Source organism: Desmodus rotundus, chromosome 4 (genome assembly GCF_022682495.2).
Source record: "Desmodus rotundus isolate HL8 chromosome 4, HLdesRot8A.1, whole genome shotgun sequence".
Lineage (NCBI taxonomy): Eukaryota > Metazoa > Chordata > Mammalia > Chiroptera > Phyllostomidae > Desmodus > Desmodus rotundus.
The window spans coordinates 47,456,158-47,476,007 of NC_071390.1; the positions used below are offsets into that span (position 1 = coordinate 47,456,158).

The following is a 19,850-nucleotide window of genomic DNA, read 5'->3' on the forward strand; positions in this document are numbered from 1 at the left end:
CAAATGCCCATCAGTTAATGTAAATGGATAAACAAAATGTGGTATATCCAGACACTAGAATATTATTCAGCTATTAAAAGGAACAAGGAAGCCAGAGAAAAGAAGGCCACACTGTTGTTTCATTCCAGTTGCAGCAAATATCAAGAAAAGACAAATCCATAAATAGTAAAGTAGTGGTAGTCAGGGGTTGGAGGAGGAAGGAAATGGGGAGTAACTGCTTAATGTATCCCTTTGAGATGATGAAATGTACTAGAACATTTCATCACGTACTACGGTTGCACAACACTGCAAATGTACTAAATGCCACCAAATTGTGTATTTTAAAATTCATAAAATGGTGACTTTTATGTTATGTGCATTTTACCTATAAAAAAGCTGTGCCGGCTTGAGTGCCGGCCTGTGAACCAAAGGGTCACTGGTTCGATTCCCAGTCAGGGCACATGCGTGGGTTGTGTGCCAGGTCCCCAGTAGGGGATACAGGAGAGGCAACCACACATTGATGTTTCTTTCTCTCCTTCTCCCTCATTTTCCCTCTCTCTAAAAATAAATAAATAAAATATTTTTCAAAAGAAAGAACATATAGCCCTCTCTGTCTTTCTCCCTCCCCTTGTCAGGGATTAGCATTTTTAGCCAGTGGCGCCAGAACACTGGCTACATGCAGGGTATATTGAGTAAATATCTTAAAGATGACAGCTAATAAAGTTTCCCATTGGTAATTTGCCACATAAAATGGAAAGGGAGAAAAGCTAGAGTAAACTCTGTGGTGTTTGCATAGAATTAGAGATAACAGTACACACACCTCATGACTTTCAACATATATAGATACAATCATGCAGGTTGAAAACCATGACAGGTATGCATGTGTACATACACACACACACACACACACACACACAAAGTTCCTATTTCTGTCTGTTGTGAGAAACTGAAAGCAATGATTCCCTGGCAGTAAAATTATACCTAGCATCCAGAGTTGATTCCTAAATACCATTTTCCACTGGGAGAAGTCACAGCTCCTAAGAGAAAAGGCTAATGCTAAGGCTAGGGTGAAGAAAACACAAGATAAACTTGGAACATTTCATTGTACCAAATGTAAAGAAAAATTAAAGAACAATGGGGACATGTCAAATGTATACAAAAGAGCTCTGTGGAGCTCCCACTGACCAGATCAAGATATAACTGAAAACGTCTCATCCCAGAGATGCATGTTGAAGACTGCCCTCCCCTGGTCTCAAAACATTACCTCTGCAGAACTTAACAAAGGCCCACTGAACAATTTGTATTCCTAGCAGGACAGGCCTCCATCTTGGGTACCCTCTCAAATACTATATGCTACAGCTACATAACTACAAACTGCTTTAAAACAGCAGTGCCAGGAAGGAGGCCATAATTTAAGCAGATTGTACACCTACCTCAAAGGCCATCAGGACTATTCCACCATGTCTTACATGCCTCTTTATCAAAAAGCCCCAGAACTCAAAGGATATCCCTAATCCCACTTCCATGTGGCACTGGATAGGCCTTAAAACCTGACATGATCTTACTGTCCTTGCTCCACCAAACCCTTTCACTGTTTGCTCTGGCACTCACAATCTGTTAATTGGAAAACTTTCCATATCCTACGCTTCTTTCAATTTTCCTTCCCCTTTTTCTAAACAAACAAGACTGCCTCCTTAGGACCCTATTCCCCTCTCACAGACATGGTGTCTGTTTTCTCTTCCAACCTCTCATAAGATTGGAACTAGAGGCAGGTCTTCTGGCTCTTCACTCCTTCTGGACTTCCTTCTATTTGCCTTCTAAAACACCCAGGTCCTCTGAAACACATGCCAACTCACCACATCCCCTGCTACTGTACCTCGTGCAGTCACCTAAGACCTTCCACAGTACCCTCACTCTCAGATTTTGGCATCATTTTATGCTTTCTTTCTGTACCACTATTACTGCCATTACTTCTGATTTTAATACCCAGTCAAAAAGGGCATCCAACACACTAGCCTCTCAGTTTCTTGACTTGCTTATTTTCAACAATTCTGTCTTCCATCACATCGCAAACACCCCTTCCTACAGTTACATATTACATTCAACTGTAACCCTCTAATCTCAAGCCCTCCCTATCTAACCATCACTTCTTACTTTATAACTCATTTCTCCTAATAATTTGACACATACCACAACTCAACTCCACCAGCAGCTACAATCCACTGATCCCACCACTCACCACCATCAAGGAAGTCCTCACACTTTCCCCCTTTCAAAGCTTAAATTCCATGATCCATCAAGATGATCACTTCCTTGCCCTTCCTGTTGATATTCACTTGCTATAACCCCAACCTGACTAAAATCAACTCTGCTTCATCCTTATCTCTACTTTTGCAGCAAAACGTGACTAAAGAAAGAAACACAATCACGTTGACTGGTCTCATTTTAAATTCATGAATGTAAGTTACAAATGGTCCTCTGATGCTGCCAGGCTAATCCTATATTTATTTACACAGTTAACTTATTTCCCTGCTCCCTAAAGTGATTATTTTACCACTTCTCCTTTCTCTTCTAACTTTCAACACCTTTCCTTCTCTCATCCCAACCCTCTAGTGACTTTGCATCTTATTCCATTGTAAAGTAAAAATGATTCTAAGAGAACTTTCACAATCTCTTTTTCACAATACTGTAAATTGCACAAATACAGAGATTTCTCATGTACCCTTCATTCAGTTTCCCCAATGATAAAACCTTAAATAAATATGGTCAAAACCAGGAAACTGACACTGATATACATACTATTATGTATTTATATTTATTTTTTAAAAGGCTAAGCCATAATATTTCTTTTAAAAAGATACCTGTAGAAGGAAGGAGGAAAATAAGGTGGAGGGTGTAGAGACAGCAGTTAAGACTTCTTATATATTTTATTTTATAGATTTGACTTTAGAACTATGTAAATATTTTTATGTAAGTATAAAAATAAATTGATTTAAAGAAATAATCCCTAAAAATCAAAACTAAAATTAAACAAGTTAACCTAAGTGTGTATCCACTTCGTGGTATAACAATAGAATATAGAAAATTCAAGTGATATCCAAACACTGCTGTTTGCGTATTTCTCCTGGGGGTATATTCAATAGACAAAAACCCTGCAAAACAATTTTCAATAACTATTTTCAGTTATCATAATGTTGGTACTGATAGGCAGTAAATGTGTAAGTCTGGAACATTTTATCATACCAAGTACGGAAGCTATAAAGAGTATAGAAATTGTGTCAAAGGACTCAGGTGCCAACTAGAAGAGCTCTCCCTGGACAAAGATGGGATAATGTAAACATCAATAAAGATATAACTGCAATGAATTGAAAAACATCAAATGTTTAAATCCAGGAGCAAAACCAAAAATCAAACCAATCTGCTACGCACCAATCTAAGCACCAATCTTCAATGAATGCTGATATCACAAATGAATAAATAATGCATTAAGAATATTAATAGTAATTATTACATTTAATAGTAAATATTCTATTCAAATTTCTTTCAACTCAAGTTCTACAAACTGAACCATTCATTTCATTTATCGTATCTAAATCAGGGGTCAGCAAACATTTTCTGTAAAGGGACAGATGATAAATATTTTAGACTCTTTTGGCCATAGAGTGTCTGTTGTAACTATTCAACTCTGCCTCTGCAGTTGGTAGCTAGAAATCAGCCATGGATAATAGGTAAATAAATGGACATGACCTTATTTACAAAAAACATGTATTGGGAAGAACTTAGGTCATAGACTGTAGTTTGTTGAGTAGTTACCACTGCCCTAAGTGATAAAGGTAGAGAAATCAATAATCCCTAATGATAAATTAATTCTTCCCAGATGAAAAGTTAATCTGGTAATTATTACTCAATCCTCACATCTAAGTCAGTAGATGAAAAAGTCAATACCATTTTCAGGCTGGCCATTCCCTAACTTATTTTATTTTGCTAGTTTGAAATGTGTGGTAAGTATTAATGTATTTTGATGACTCTGAGCCCAAAGCTTGTGACTTTTCAAATTGCAATACAGCCAATTTCTGAATCAAATGATGTTAGGAATCCAGTAATAACTCTTAATTACTGAGTTAACTTGATACATATAGGTATAGATACATAGGTATATACACAGAAGTAATTAAGATAGTTGGGCTTTTTACCTTATCAGAAAACCAAATCAGCCTGGAATCTTCATAATACCTAAACATGCCATATTTAGGATCCAATAATTCCCTCATGATGAGCAAGAAAAATTCTTTGCGCACCCCTCCTGCATCAACAGCATCTTCTCCAACAAATATAACCTAAGATAATATAATATAAACAATGAATGTAAAGAAATGAAACTACATTTTGGAGACCTTATAACATGCTGGTTACAAATAAATGCTCAGCAATTAATTTAAATTTTTTTTTTAATTTTTAAAGTACATAATTTTATTAAGTTTCAAAGATACACAAAAAACAAACAGGAAAACTTTAAACATATTTTCAAAATAAAAGTCCCAATTACATAATAGAAAAAGTCAAATTACCTTGAGCGGTTTTTTGTAGTCTATATTCTTTGTTTTCCTAAGGACTTCCATTGCATCTCCTACAATATTTTCTCTACGTACCACTAGAATTAAGCAGGGATTCACAGATTCAATAACTGGGAGAAAAAGAGAGGAGACATTCTGTCTGTGGGCCTGGTCAATAGCCATCTAGAAAAGAAAAGATTAAAATTTTAATAGCAATGCTACAAAGAAGCTACTGTGACTAAATAAATCAACCTCTACCTATTAATTAGATACCCTATAATCCCTATAATTATTCCTATACTAATGAATTCATATAGCAGCTAACACAGTATCTACTATAGTAAAAGAGCTTAATAAACTGTGTTTAGAGCATAAAAAGTACCCTTTTGAATTTTTTATATCAACATATAATGAATGATACCATTAAGCAAGCAAGGACCCCTGACGGGGTGGCTCAGTTGGTTGAAGCATCATCCTGTGCACCAAAAGGCTGCAGGATTGATCCCCAATCAGGGCACAAACCTAAACTATGGGTTTGGTCCCCCGTTAGGGCGTGTATGAGAGGAAATCAATCAATGTTTCTCTCTCTCCCTTCCTCTCTCTTCTTCACCCAATCCTCAGGTGAAGGTGAAAATAAAAAGCAAGCATGGAACTGTAATACTGATAAATCTGAATACTGCTGTTTCTCAAAAGAGAACTGGGATGGAGAGTGAGGTAAAAAATAAAACCAGCATTAAAATGAAACTCTAAAGAGAATAAGAAACAGACTGTCTAAATAAAGAGGTATTAGAGAAATTCATCTAGTAGAGCTGATCACCATATGTGCTTAGAAAGCAAGTATTTGGCTTTTACCATTTAAAGCCTTTCTTCTTTTCCTATGGTTTTCCCTGTTCCTGTTCTAAAATGGAATATCCTATATTAAATGCACCAAGTGATTAGCTTATTGTTTTTAATAAAAGGTGCCAAAAAAAGTTGTATGAATTGTTAGTTAAGAACCCTACAAAAATGTTTAATTTTTTCTGTTGATGAAAACGGAAATAAGTACATCTCTAAAATACCCCCTAGTACCTATTATTTAAATCTGGAGGGATTTAGAATATCAACTATGCATTAATTTTAAAGGAATGAAAATAGCTATCAACATTTGAGGAAGGAGTTAAATTTATAAAGCATTTTTAGAATATTAAATGCCCAAGGTCTCTCCTCCTTTTCTTAGTCCTTAGTCTCTATGTTAGTTAGATATTCTGTACCAGAAAAACTCAAGAAACTTTTAAAAATATATTTTATTGATTATACTATTACAGTTATCCCTTTTTTTTTTTCCTCCTCTTTACTCCCCTGTCTTGCAGCCCCCCTCCCACCAGCATTCCTCCACCTAAGTTCACATCCATGGCTAGTACATATAAATTCTTTGGATTCTCCATTTCCCATACTACTCTTAACCTTCCCGACTATTTTGTACCTACCATTTACGCTTCTTATTCCCTGTACCTTTTCACCCATTTTTACCCCCCTCTCCACACTGATAACCCTCCATGTGATCTCCATTTATGTGATTCTGTTCCTTTTCTAGTTGTTTCCTCAGTTTGTTTGTTTTTGTTTTTAGGTTCAGTTGTTGATAGTTGGGAGTTTGCTGTCATTTTACTGTTCATAGTTTTGATCATCTTCTTTTCCTTAGATAAGTCCCTTTAACATTTCATATAATAAGAGCTTGGTATTGATGAAATCCTTTAACTTGACCTTATCTGGAAAGCACTTTATCTGCCCTTCCATTCTAAATGACAGCTTTGCTGGATAGAGTAATCTCAGATGTAGGTCTTTGCCTTTCAAGACTGAATACTGTTTTCCAGCCCCTTCTTGCCTGCAAGGTTTCTTTTGACAAATCAGCTGATAATCTCATGAGAACTCCTTTGTAGGTAACTGTCTCCTTTTCTCCTGCTGCTTTGAAGATTGTCTCCTTATCTTTAATCTTGGGTAATATAATTATGATGTGCCTTGGTGTGTGTTTCCTTGGATCTAACTTTCTTTGGGACTCTCTGAGTTTCCTGGACTTCCTGGAAGCCTATTTCCATTGCCATAATGGGGAAGTTCTTCGTTATTTTTTCAAATAAGTTTCCAATTTCTTGCTCTTCCTCTTCTCCTTCTGGCACCCCTATGATTTGGATGTTGGAACATTTAAATTTGTCCCAGAGGTTCCTAAGCCTCTCCTCATTTTTTTGAATTCCTGTTTCTTCCTTTCATTGTGATTGAATGTTTATTTCTTCTTTCTGCTCCAAATCATTGATTTGAGTCCCAGTTTCCTTCCAGTCGCTGCTGGTTCCCTTTATTTCAGTTTTCACAGCCTTCACTTTTTCCTCTATTTTGCGACTATACTCAACCATTTCTGTGAGCATCCTGATTACCAGTGTTTTGAACTTTGCATCTGATAGGTTGGCTATCTCTTCATCGCTTAGTTCTATTTTTTCTGGGGCTTTGATCTTTTCTTTCATTTGGGCCATATTTTTTTTTGTCTTGGAGCACCTGTTACATAGTAAGAGGCAGAGCCTTAGGTATTTGCCAGGGCAGGGCAACCCAGGTCATTGAGTTGTGGCGTTGTATGTAGGGGAGGGGTCTGAGGGGTAACAATGCCACTTACTTAGCTCTGGGTTGGCTTTCAGTCACTTTCCCTGCTATCTACAAGCAAATTGGGCCCTTCTGATTCCCTGGGTGCTGATTCCCAGGGTGTGGGTGTGCGTGCGTTCTAGGACCCTGTGGGTCTCTTCAACGAACTCTCCTGTGAAGCTGGGAGTTTCTCCTCCTGCCACAACTCCCATATTTTCACAGTCAGAGGTTTTGCGGCTTTATTTCCCCATGCTGGAACCCTGGGTTGCTCTGTCTGTCTCGATCCCCAGTTGTTCCTCCCGGTTTATCCAAAGGAAATGTAGGACCACTGGTCCACCAGCCGCTGCCTTGCCCACCTAGTCCTCTCTGACCTGGCTGCCCATCTCTTCCCCTCCCACCAGTCTGGATGATTAACTCCTTTATTATCGGACTTCCAGAGAGCTCGATTTTCTGGTAGTTCTGGTTATTTTTTGTTTTTAAATTTGTTGTTGTCCTTCTTTTGGTTGTACAAGGAGGCAAAGTATATCTACCTACACCTCCATCTTGAAAAACTGTTTTACTTAGAGGCTGAAATGATAAAGCACTCTTACTGTAGTCCTTCAAAGTCATAATGTAAACTAGTTTTAAAAATCCTCATTATAAATAAAAGAATGCTTAACATAAAAGAGGGAGTTAGGGAAGAAATGACAGGGATAAGGAAGAGGCAATCAAGCTTAGAAAAATATTTTTTACTAGAACTTTCTAAGGACATTTCATAATCCTCCTCCTAATAAGTGATCAAATGCATCCTACTTTAACATCATTTCACTTCTAGTCACTTCCATCTTTTACCACGTATATAAACAGGGGATACATAAGAAACAAGACTTGAAACAAACCAACATTCAACCAAGTAAACCAGTGAAATTATTTATAAAGATTGCATATTTTCTTAATGAAAAAGGCTTATACCATTTTTAGATACATAATGAAAAAAGGCTAAATTATTCTATTTTCATTTAAATATATGTAAGTAGCCCTTATAAGATTATACATGTCACATGCAAATAGTCCTCTTTATAGGTACCAATGGTACTCTGCAAAAGACAGACCACACAGGTACAAAATGGCCCAAAGATTATTGACTATAAGGAAATTTCAAACACCTGCTTTTAAAAACTTCATAAAAACCATCCAAAATCCACTCTCAAATCAGATTAGTATTATACACTATTTTACCTGCATCTGTAAGACTGCATCTGTTTGTAACAGAGTTGTTTTTGCTTGGGCGTCAAATACAAATGGGTATGTGCAGATCGTAACAGGGATATCTGCCAACTGGAAATAAAAAATTAAGTTAGTACAAATTGGTTTGTGATTACATTTCTTAGTTATACTGTCACTTCCTGTAAAGCTGACCATATTCTTGGTTTATTCATTGTGTGTTGTTCAGTAATTACAAGTAAAACATGCTGCTTATTTCCAAATACAGGAATACCTCAGAAATATTGCAGGCTCAGTTTCAGACCGCTGCAATAAAGCAAGTTATATTTTTGCTGGTAGAGGGTCTTGCCTTCACTTTGTAAAAAATGAAATATCAATGACGCACAATAAAGTGCAATAAAATGAGGTATGCCTGTATAGAATTTTTACTGATAATCAGGGCATTGGAATAACCCAATTCCCAACATTAGGCAGGAATTATTCTTGAGAGTCCACACAATCATAAATTGCAAGTATCTTTTCCTTAACATATTAACTCCAAGTTTCAGTGAAGTAGATTGCAAATTATTCTAAAGTTAGGGACCCCCAATTAAATACAGTACTTAGTTCTTATGTGCTAGGGTTACTCTAGCAACTGAAGCCAATGATAAAGCAATCTACTTATTTATTCATTTAACAGATATTTACCGCAGACCATTAGGGTGCCACCATTAATGAGCCCAACAATCTGCTCATTTAACATATAAAATTAAGCACCACTAGTATTATTATATTGTCAACCTTTAAAATTGGGAGATTATTACATATATCATACATTAGTCATCTTATAATTACTTATCCTTGCAGGTAATGCAGTGATGAATTACTAAGAATTTTGCACAAAAATAGAAAGAAATATGAACTGCCAGTCACCGATTATCGATGATGGAGGAGGATTATGTACTCCTACCATCTACCCAACAAAGCCGTATATTTGTGCCAGCCCTGACCCAGCACCCCTGCTACAAGGCTTCCAGTGAAAACTTAATACACCACAAAACAGACCAGTTCTTTTTAAATGCTTAAAAAGCTCTTTAAATTAGTCTGAATCTGCACTTTTTAAATATATCACTGTGTATCACTTTCTTTTTTATTTCAGTTTTCATTTTGCCTCTGTGGGGAAGTATATATAGTTTAAACATTTGAAGTCCTCGTGCTCTCTCCCTAAAAAAAAGACAAAAAATTGTCTTTTTTTCTACACTAAATACTCCATTTTCTCAGCCATTCTGAAAATATGGTTCCCAGCTCTTCTCCATCATAACTGTCTTCTTTTAAATGTATTTCAATTTGTGTAACTCTCTAAACTATGGCCACCAAAAATGAAATAATACAGTAATGCCCAATTAGTACAGAATAGCAACTCTTTGTACTCAACATATAAGACAACACCTGAATTATATTAACCTTACAGTAAATTATTTTTCACTATGTTTCATGACAGTTTCTACCACCAAACTGTATTTGTATCACTAACTAGCTCTTAAGGGTGGAAAGTCATTTCACTACTCTCAAACCGCAAAAGACTGAGGTGATTTCTAAAGTTCTCCTTGCAAAGTCCACAATTATATTTGATAATTTTACCTGAGGACAAGGAAACAAACAATTCTAGGCCTATAATTTAAAGCTAACTCCAAATGCTTCATTGGTTCAAGTGGGAAAAAAGCAAAGGAAAGCAAAAGAACAAAACAGCCCATAACAGAAGTATAAAAGAAGTACTAACATTCCTAAGTGTTGAAAAGTAGGCTTAGGATTGCTGGTTATGTAATGCAAAGTGAGGAAGATAATCATACCAAAAATTTATTTAATTTTATGACCATTTTATCAATTATATCTTTAAAAATTGAAGACTTTTACTTCTCTAACATAAACTATTTTCTGACTTATTGTATGCATCTGTCAAATTTTAAAAGTATGTTTTCTAATATTCTGAAAATACATTCAATTTTATGCTGGAAGACTTTAGGAAAACAGAAACTAATTTTAGGTAAATATTGTTGAAATGAATGATAGAGGTGTAATGTTAAATTAAAACAGGGATTTTAATTTTATTCATAAAATTCCTCTGAGATGCTATACAGGAAAATTTGTAAACATTCATTTTTATAAATAATTACATATATGTTTCAAAGTTGCACAAAGAACCTATGGCTCTCCTACCACTTAAGACAAAGCAAACTATACTTTACTCAGAAAACGAGACTATGACACCGAACTTACCTCAGTTAATCCATGATTGACATCCTAAGTCAGCAGTGCAGGATGTAACAATAATGAGGAAAGAGCAGTGTTAGTGTCCAGCTTTAACTATTTCTATTCAATGTAGCATTTCATATATTTCGCTACAGAATAATACTGAATTAATGAAATAGAACAAAATACACCTACAACAAAACTTACCCTTTCTACATGTACCTTATATATCTATAAATTTAACACTTTTGTTTCAGGTACCTTGTGATCATAAAATTATTGAGGCTTGAACATAATAAATTTGGTTTCAGCGACTGAGCACCCAATATGAATAATTTAGGTAAAATAGAGTAACTAATCCTAGCCTAACTTGGTCCTGAAGAAATCACTTTAGGGCTCAGTTTTTCTACCTGGCAAGTGGAGAAAATAGTCCTGAAACTTCAACACTTGGTTAGTCCTGACAATATGTTTGAAAAGTGGTTAGCAGAGTAAAATGTCATATGGAAACAAAGTGAGAAAGTAAGTGATAAGTTGTTTTTATTTTCCAGAAATAACCAGTAAAACCTAGGTACCTTATATTAAGGGTTCTTTAACACTAAATTGGCTTAAAATAGAAAGTACAGGACAGGGCAAAAGGATTGATAAGTAGAAAGAAGAAATGGAGAAAAAGATATTTAGGAAGGAAAAATTGGGTTGTCCAAAAAGTTTTTTCGTAGGATGGCTAGTAGTGCTTAGTTGTTGTTAACGTCATTCAAAACAATTCTGTTAGATGGTGTTGTGATAGCGGTTTTAACAGTTAGATTGTATTGTGATGGCTGTCATAACTGCTGTCATTAAAAAAGTCAAAATTGGTGGAGTTTTGTGTAGCCATTTCTATTGAAGATGGAAGAAAATAAGTAACTTTTTTGGCATATTATGCTTTATTATTTCAAGAAAGGTAAAAACGCAACTGAAACACAAAAAAAGACTTGTGCCACAGGTGCTGTGACTGATCAAATGTGTTAAAAGTAGTTTTCGAAGTTTTGTGCTGGAAGTTTCACGCTGGATGATGGCCCACAGTATGGTAGACCAGGTGAAGGTGGCAGAGATCAAATCAACAAATTAACTGAGAATGATCAACATATACCATGAGGGGGACAGCTGACATACTCAGAATATCCAAATCAATAAACTTATTGGTGAAAATGAAAAATATGTTTTTTATTTTATGGAAAAAAAAACATGGGGACTATTTGGCCAAACCAATAATAATGGAAATTATCATGAAAGCTCACCACTTCATAGAACAGAAATGTACAATTCATTGTAACAAGCTTTCGCACATATGCTCAGGGTACAGACTCAAAAGTCTTGCTAGAATCTCCAAAAATGTTTGTAAATTTACAGACTGTAGTTTGCATAGTGAAGAATGGATCTTACCTGAAGACAGGTCTGACTTTGACCTCTACTACTGGCAAGGGAGGTACAGATGTTTGGAATGTCTCCTAATAGGATTGTCTTTGTTTACCTGGGGGCTCTGGGCCATGTGATTATCAGTGCTGCCTGCAGAAGGGCTTGAGACTAACGGTCAGCTGCAAGGGCAGTATGTGGTCAAGCCTTAATAAAACCTCTGAGAACCAAGACTCTGGTGAGCTTCCACGGTTGTAACCACACTGTGAGTACTGTCATACATAAATGTTGGGAAAATAACCTGTCCATGACCATACAGAGAAGAAAAGAGTAGTTCTGCCTTTGGTACCTTTCCCAGACTCTACCTACGTACTTCTTTGCATGGATGATTTTAATCTGTATCCTTTCCCTGTAATAAAACTGTGAACATCCATATAACAGTTTTCAGTGAGTTCTGTGAAGACTTACAGAAAATTATTGAACATGAGAGTGGTTCTAATACCTACTTGCAATTGGTATTAGAAGTGAGGGCGGAGAACCAAGATGGCGGCGTAGGTGGACACACTGCGCCTCCTCGCACAACCAGAACTGACAGAAAATCGAACGGTAAGGGGGTCCGACACCAAGAAAATAAAAAATAAACATTCATCCAGACCGGTAGGAGGGGCGGAGACAGGCACCAGGGTGGAGAGAACTTGCGTGGCTGTGGCGGGACCTAGACTGGCGGAGTGTGGGACAAAGAGGGCAGGCAGTCCGAGCACTAGCGGACCCTGCGGCCCCACATTTGCACAGATAAACCCAGAGGGCCGGACTCAGAGTGGCGGAGAGCGGGGCAGGCAGAGCAGTGGGTAGCTCTCCCGGGCACCACATTCGCCCACAGATAAACCGGACGAACGGCGGGGAGCGAAGCAGACTGTGCAACCCAGGGCTCCAGCTCGGGGAAATAAATCCTCAAACCTCTGATTGAAAGTGCCCGTGGGGGTTGGGGCAGCAGCAGGAGAGACTCCCAGCCTCACAGGAGAGGTCGTTGGAGAGACCCACAGGGGCCTAGAGTGTGCACAGGCCCACCCACTCAGGAACCAGCACCAGAGGGGCCCAGTTTGATTGTGGGTATCAGAGTGAAAGATTGAAATCCGGAGGAGAGTGAAGTGGGCGCCATTGCTCCCTCTTGGCCCCTCCCCCACGTACATCATCACAGAGCAGCAACCAGGTGTTTACCCCCCCCAACACCTAAGGCTCCGCCCCTTAAAGTAACAGACGCGCCAAGACAAAAAAAAAAAAAAAAAAAAAGGCCAAAATGACAGAACACTTCAAAGCTCCAGAAAAAATACAACTAAGCGAGGAAGAGATAGCCAACCTATCAGATGCACAGTTCAAAACACTGGTTATCAAGATGCTCACAGAATTGGTTGAATCTGTTCGAAAACCAGATGAAAAAATGAAGCCTATGCTAAGAGAAACAAAGGAAAATGTACAGGGAACCAATAGTGATGGGAAGGAAAATGGGATTCAAATCAATGGTGTGGACCAGAAGGAAGAAAGAAACATCCAACCAGAAAAGAATGAAACAAGAATTCGGAAAAATGAGGAGAGGCTTAGGAACCTCCAGGACATCTTGAAACATTCCAACATCCGAATTATAGGGGTGCCAGAAGGAGAAGAGGAAGAACAAAAAATTGATAACTTATTTGAACAAATAATGAAGGAGAACTTCCCTCATCTGGCAAAGGAAATAGACTTCCGGGAAGTCCAGGAAGCTCAGAGAGTCCCAAAGAAGCTGGACCCAAGGAGGAACACACCAAGGCACATCATAATTACATTACCCAAGATTAAACTCAAGGACCTACATCCAAGATTACTGTATCCAGCAAAACTATCATTTAGAATGGAAGGAAGATAAAGTGCTTCTCAGATAAGGTCAAGTTAAAGAAGTTCATCATCACCAAGCCCTTATTATATGAAATGTTAAAGGGAGTTACCTAAGAAAAAGAAGATCAAAAATAGGAACAGTAAAAATGACAGCAAACTCACAGTTATTAACGACCACACCTAAAACAAAAACAAGAGCAAACTAGGCAAACAACTAGAACAGGAACAGAACCACAGAGATGGAGATCACATGGAGGGTTGTCAATAGAGGAGTAGGAGGGGGAGGGGGGGGAAAGGTACAGAGAATAAGTAGCATAGATGATAGGTGGAAAATAGACAGGGGGAGGGTAAAAATAGTGTAGGAAATGTAGAAGCCAAAGAACTTATAAGTATGACCCATGGACATGAACTATAGGGGGGGAATGTGGGAGGGAGGGGTTGGGCAGGATGGAGTGGAGTGGGGGGGGGGGGAAATGGGACAACCGTAATAGCATAATCAATAAATATATTTTAAAAAAAAAAAGAAGTGAGGGCAGTCTTGTGTGGACTGTTCTCTGTAACTTGGCAGTTGGCTAAATTCTCACATGCCTTGAGGGGTATCACTGAGGGCTTTAAAATATTAGCAAAGACTTAGGGTTCCCTCACTACATTGTGCTAAATAAAGCCAAAGCAGTATAAGCATATGCAAAATATGACTATACAACAATATGAATATTCTAAGAAGGTTAATTATTGGTAATAGTTTCTTTCAAAAAATTCAGAGTATCAACTTATCACTACATAGATGTACCTACTGGCAGTGTTAACAAGAACGTATCTGGAAGTTGTTCTGCAAAAATAAAGCCTTTTGGATTACACTCAGTTTAATTTCCAAGCAATTTAACAGGGATATTTGAAATCCTTTTACAGTATATACTATGTAGTATAGACATTTTTAAAGTGCTATTACTACTAAGAATGTCTAAATAAGCAAAGAAACACCTTTAAATATTTTTTGACTACCTAGGCCTGAGGATAATTACAACAGGTACCAAGGTAGTTTTATCTCAGGATACGGATTTTATTCTTAAGTAATAAAAGATTAATATATATGCACTACTTCTTTATTGTTGCATATAAATAAAAGGTGCTGTGCATATCATTATGTACTGGAGAAGTTGATAAGGTTATTTTAGAATTTATAGTGTGACTAAATCATACCAAAGCAGAACGTAAGTTCATGAAGAGAAATGTGAATTGGAGGAAACATGAAAAATGAGACATGTGGAAAACTTGAGCAAAGACGACAGGCTATTAGATATTAAGCAAAATGACTTACCTGAGAGGCATCAAATGGACAACCAGATTAAAATCATTATTAGAAATTTCAATTAAGGGTTATTATCTTAGACAGAAGTGCGAGGTAGTTGTTATATTGGCTGCCAATTTAAGTCAGTTAAAGTAGTATTTCCAAGGAAAATTTAAAAGGAAAACAAAGGGGTCTGAGGGGTTGGAACAGAAGAATATAAAACATGTAAAATCAACTATAGGTCTACTGATAAATATTCAACACATCATTCAATGCATGACCGACTACTGGCTCCAAATCCACATAATCAAGCACTAACTTTTCACTGTTTTTAGAGTGAGGACCCTGAAATTGAGTCAAAGCAGGCCTAAAGTTAGTTATTCAATGTTCTAGAAGATGGAGTGAGAAAGGCCCAAAAGTCTCATGATGTAAAGCAGACTTCACCAAGGCTTTTAACACCAATGGTTAACAATGGTTCCAGTGGGTTATACACAAAAATGATGTGCAGCTCCGTGGAACATTTTAATTTCAACCAGCTACTTATGGCAAAACCCCATACCATTGCTGATGTCATCATGATTTAAGTGCGTGATATAGGATTATTCCAAGATGGTACAAAGAAAGAATAATGAAGTTATTGGAGTAATTCAAAAATATGGAAGGTCTTGGTGGCTAAACAGATATAAAAGGATACTTTTAAATCTTAAAGGAAATGAAAAAACACACAAATATGATTTGGTAATCCAATGCATAAGGAATCAGTCCAAGAGTCTGAAAAATATTAATGCCATTAAAAATGACTGGGAGCTTGAAAACAATGAACTTTTATGAGAAATATTTTAGCTGCAAGGGAGCACAAATGTACTTTAATTTCTTCTTTTTATTCAATGAGGAAAACTCAAACTGAGGAAGTCAAGTACTGATGTATCTTCCCAAAGCTGGTCTCCCCAGATATCGCCCTAGTTTGCTGGTGAACATGTCAATTTACTAACTAGCATTGTCCACAGATAAAGTACAACTTAACTCCACAGAACAAACACATTATGACTTAGATGCACAGCACAGTTAATACTGAATAAATAAGACATGACAAAAATGTATCAAAAACTATTAAAAAAAGATAACCCATTTACCAAGTATCTTAATTTACCTACCTATATCTGAAAAGTCTTTCATAGGTATACACAGCTCTTAAAATAAACAAACACACATTTTAAAAAATGCTTAACTTGAATCTTATAATAATTCAAACAGGCACAGACCCAGTATAAACCTTTCTAAATTTTATCCTAAGTTAGTATATTTTACTAGACACATACTGATATGTATAATAAGTAACTCAAAGTATAAGAAAGGAAATAAAAAAGAGCAGAGTTTAGTAATAACCACTAAGTTATTTTTATAAACAATTTAAGAGCAAAAAATAAAAGAAGGTAAGGAAATGTACAATTGAGTACAGAACCAATAAAGTATGAGAGGGACTTCCGGCCAAGATGGAGGCACAGGTAGACACACTGTAGCTCCTCACACAACCAAAAGAAGGACAACAACAATTTAAAAACAAAAAACAACCAGAACTGACAGAAAATCAAACTGTATGAAAGTCCAACAACCAAGGAGTTAAATAAGAAACATTCATCCAGACCGGTAGGAGGGGCAGAGATGGGCAACTGGGCAGAGAGGACAAAAGGCAAGGCGGTGGCTAGCAGACCCAGCAAGGTGGTGGATTGTGGAACGAGGCAGGCAAAGCTACAGCTGGCAGCGAGGAAGGAGCTGGTAGACCCAGCAACGAACCACACAACCCAGAGTTCCAGCACGGGGAAATAAAGCCTCAAACCACTGATTGAAAACACCTGTGGAGGTTGAGGCAGCAGGAGAAACTCCCAGCCTCACAGGAGAGTGCCTTGGAGAGACTCACAGGGTCCTAGAATGTACACAAACCCACGCACTTGGGAATCAGCACCAGAAGGGCCCAATTTGATTGTAGATAGCAGAGGGAGTGACTGAAAACCGGCAGAGAACAGAGGAAGCGCCACTGCTCCCTCTCGGATTCCCCCCCATATACAGCGTCACCTGCAGCTACAAGCATTACCTGGCCCTAGTGGACACCTAAGGCTCCGCCCCTTTACATAACAAGCACGCCAAGACAAAAAAAAAAAAAAAATGGCCCAAATGGAACAACAGATCAAAGCTCCAGAAAAAATACAACTAAGCCAAGAAGAGATAGCCAACCTATCAGGATGCAGGGTTCAAAACACTGGTAATCAGGATGCTCACAGAATTGGCTGAATTTGGTTACAAATTAGATGAAAAAATGAAGGCTATGCTAAGTGAAACAAAGGAAAATGTACAGGGAACCAACAGTGATGGGAAGGAAACTGGAACTCAAATCAACGGTGTGGACCAGAAGGAAGAAAGAAACATCCAACCAGAAAAGAATGAAGAAACAAGAATTCAAAAAAATGGGGAGAGGCTTAGGGACCTCCAGGACATCTTTAAACATTCCAACATCCAAATCATAGGGTGAAGAAGGAGAATAGGAAGAGCAAGAAATTGGAAACTTATTTGAAAACACAATGAAGGAGAACTTCCCCAATCTGGTAAAGGAAATAGACTTCCAGGAAGTCCAGGAAACTCAGAGAGTCCCAAAGAAGCTGGACCCAAGGAGGAACACACCAAGGCACTTCATAAGTACATTACCCAAGGTTAAAGATAAAGACAGAATCTTAAAACAGCAAGAGAAAAGGAGACAGTTACCTACAAAGGAGTGTCCATAAGGCTATCGGCTGATTTCTCAAAATAAACCTTGCAGGCAAGAAGGGGCTGGAAAGAAGTATTCAAAGTCATGAAAGGCAAGGGCCTACATCCAAGATTACTCTATCCAGCAAAGGTGGCATTTAGAATGGAAGGGCAGATAAAGTGCTTCTCAGATAAGGTCAAGTTAAAGGATTTCATCATCACCAAGCCCTTATTATATGAAATGGTAAAGGGATTTATCTAAGAAAAAGAAGATCAAAACTATGAACAGTAAAATGACAGCAAACTCAGTTATTATTAACAACCACACCTAAAATAAAACAAAAGCAAACTAAGCAAACAACTAGAACAGGAACAGAATCACAAAAATGGAGATCACATGGAGGGTTATCAACAGGGGAGTGGGCGGAGGAAGAGAGGGGGGAAAGGTACAGGGAATACGTAGCATAAATGGTAGGTAGAAAATAGACAGGGGAAGGGTAAAAATAGTATAGGAAATGTAGAAGCCAAAGAACTTACATGTATGACCCATGGACATGAACTAAAGGGGGGGAATGTGGGTGGGAGGGGGTGTGCAGGACGGAGGGGAGTGAAAGGGGGAAAATGGGACAACTATAATAGCATAATCAATAAAATATATTTACAAAAAAAAAGTATGAGAGATTCTGGTCAAGATGGAGGCATAGGTAGACACACTTCACCTCCTGATGCAACCACAAAAAGAATTACAACTAAATCTCAAAACAAATAACACACAGAACTGTCAGAAAATAGAACTGTATGGAAATCTGACAACTAAGGATTTAAAGAAACCACATTCATCCAGACAGGTAGGAGGGGCAGAGATGTGGAAACGGGCGGAGAGGCATAGTGTGGTGCATCAAGGCAGTGGTGGCAGAAGGGGCATGGGTGGTTCCACATTCATGTGCAGTGGATAAAAATCGTGAGGGACACCTTGGGAGCAAGCGATCCCATCCCTAGGCCAGACCACACAGTCCAGGGTTCCAGCACCAGGAAGATAAATCCCCATAACTTCTGGCTATAAAAACCAGTGGGGTTGGGGTAGCAGAAGAAACTGCCCAATTTTCATGAAACTCCAATTATAGGGCCAGCAGGTCTTAAAATATATGCAAACCCACCCACTCTGCGATTCAACATCAGGGCAACAGCTAGAAGGGCTGCAGTCATATACGAGTGGGTGAAGTAACTGGAAAAGGGGGGACTACCAGGCAAACCTCCAGGAGCCAGGCAAGTCCCCTCTCTGAACCCTCACCCCACACAGAGCCACAAAGCAGTGAACAGGGATCGCCCACCCTGGCATTACCTAATGCTCTGCCCCACACAATTTACAGGTAACTTTTCAACAACAGGCCATGCTACTAAGACAGGGAGTCAAAGCAGCTCTACCCAATACACAGAAACAAACACAGGGAGGCTGACAAATTGAGGAGACAAAGAAACATGGCCAAGATTAAAGAACAGAACAAAACCCCAGAAAAAGAACTAAACGAAATGGAGATAGCCAACCTAACAGATGCAGAGTTCAAAACACTGGTGATCAGAACGCTCAAATCAACATAGTACAGCAACAACATAAAAGAAGAGATGAAGGTTACACTAAGTGAAATAAAGAAAAATCTACAGGGAACCAACAGTGAAGGGAAGGAAACCAGGATTCAGATCAACAATGTGGAACATAAGGAAAAAATAAATATTCAACCAGAATATAATAAAATATACTTCAGAATAAAATATACTTCAAAAAGTGTAAGAGAAAAATTATCAAATAGCAAAAGGTAAGAGGAGAAAGAGAACCTCTGTGTCCTTTTGTTTTGCCAAGAGATTATTGCAGAGGTACAAAAACAGATAAAAAGCAAAACAAGAGTTCAAAAAAACAAGGATAGTATAAGACAATTCTGGGACATCTCCAAAAAAGCCAACATCAGAATTACAGCAATGCCAAAAGGAGAACAGGAAGAGCA

General features: G+C 37.9%; 1 protein-coding gene across 5 annotated transcripts in view; it reads right to left on the bottom strand.

Annotated features, from left to right (window-relative positions):
- Nucleotides 1–19,850, bottom strand: part of LOC112305483 (probable E3 ubiquitin-protein ligase HERC4) — a 146,347-nt gene that overhangs the window by 46,203 nt on the left and 80,294 nt on the right. For 4 of the 5 annotated variants that reach the window (XM_024561210.3, XM_045196068.2, XM_053922699.1 and 1 more), the window contains 4 exons: nucleotides 10,593–10,616; nucleotides 8,352–8,450; nucleotides 4,548–4,715; nucleotides 4,173–4,316 (listed from right to left, as the gene is read on the bottom strand). In XM_024561210.3, the coding sequence (XP_024416978.2) occupies nucleotides 4,173–4,316; nucleotides 4,548–4,715; nucleotides 8,352–8,450; nucleotides 10,593–10,616 (435 nt within the window). The remainder of the gene's footprint in view (nucleotides 1–4,172; nucleotides 4,317–4,547; nucleotides 4,716–8,351; nucleotides 8,451–10,592; nucleotides 10,617–19,850) is intronic. The other variant, XM_024561212.3, reaches the window with a different exon arrangement.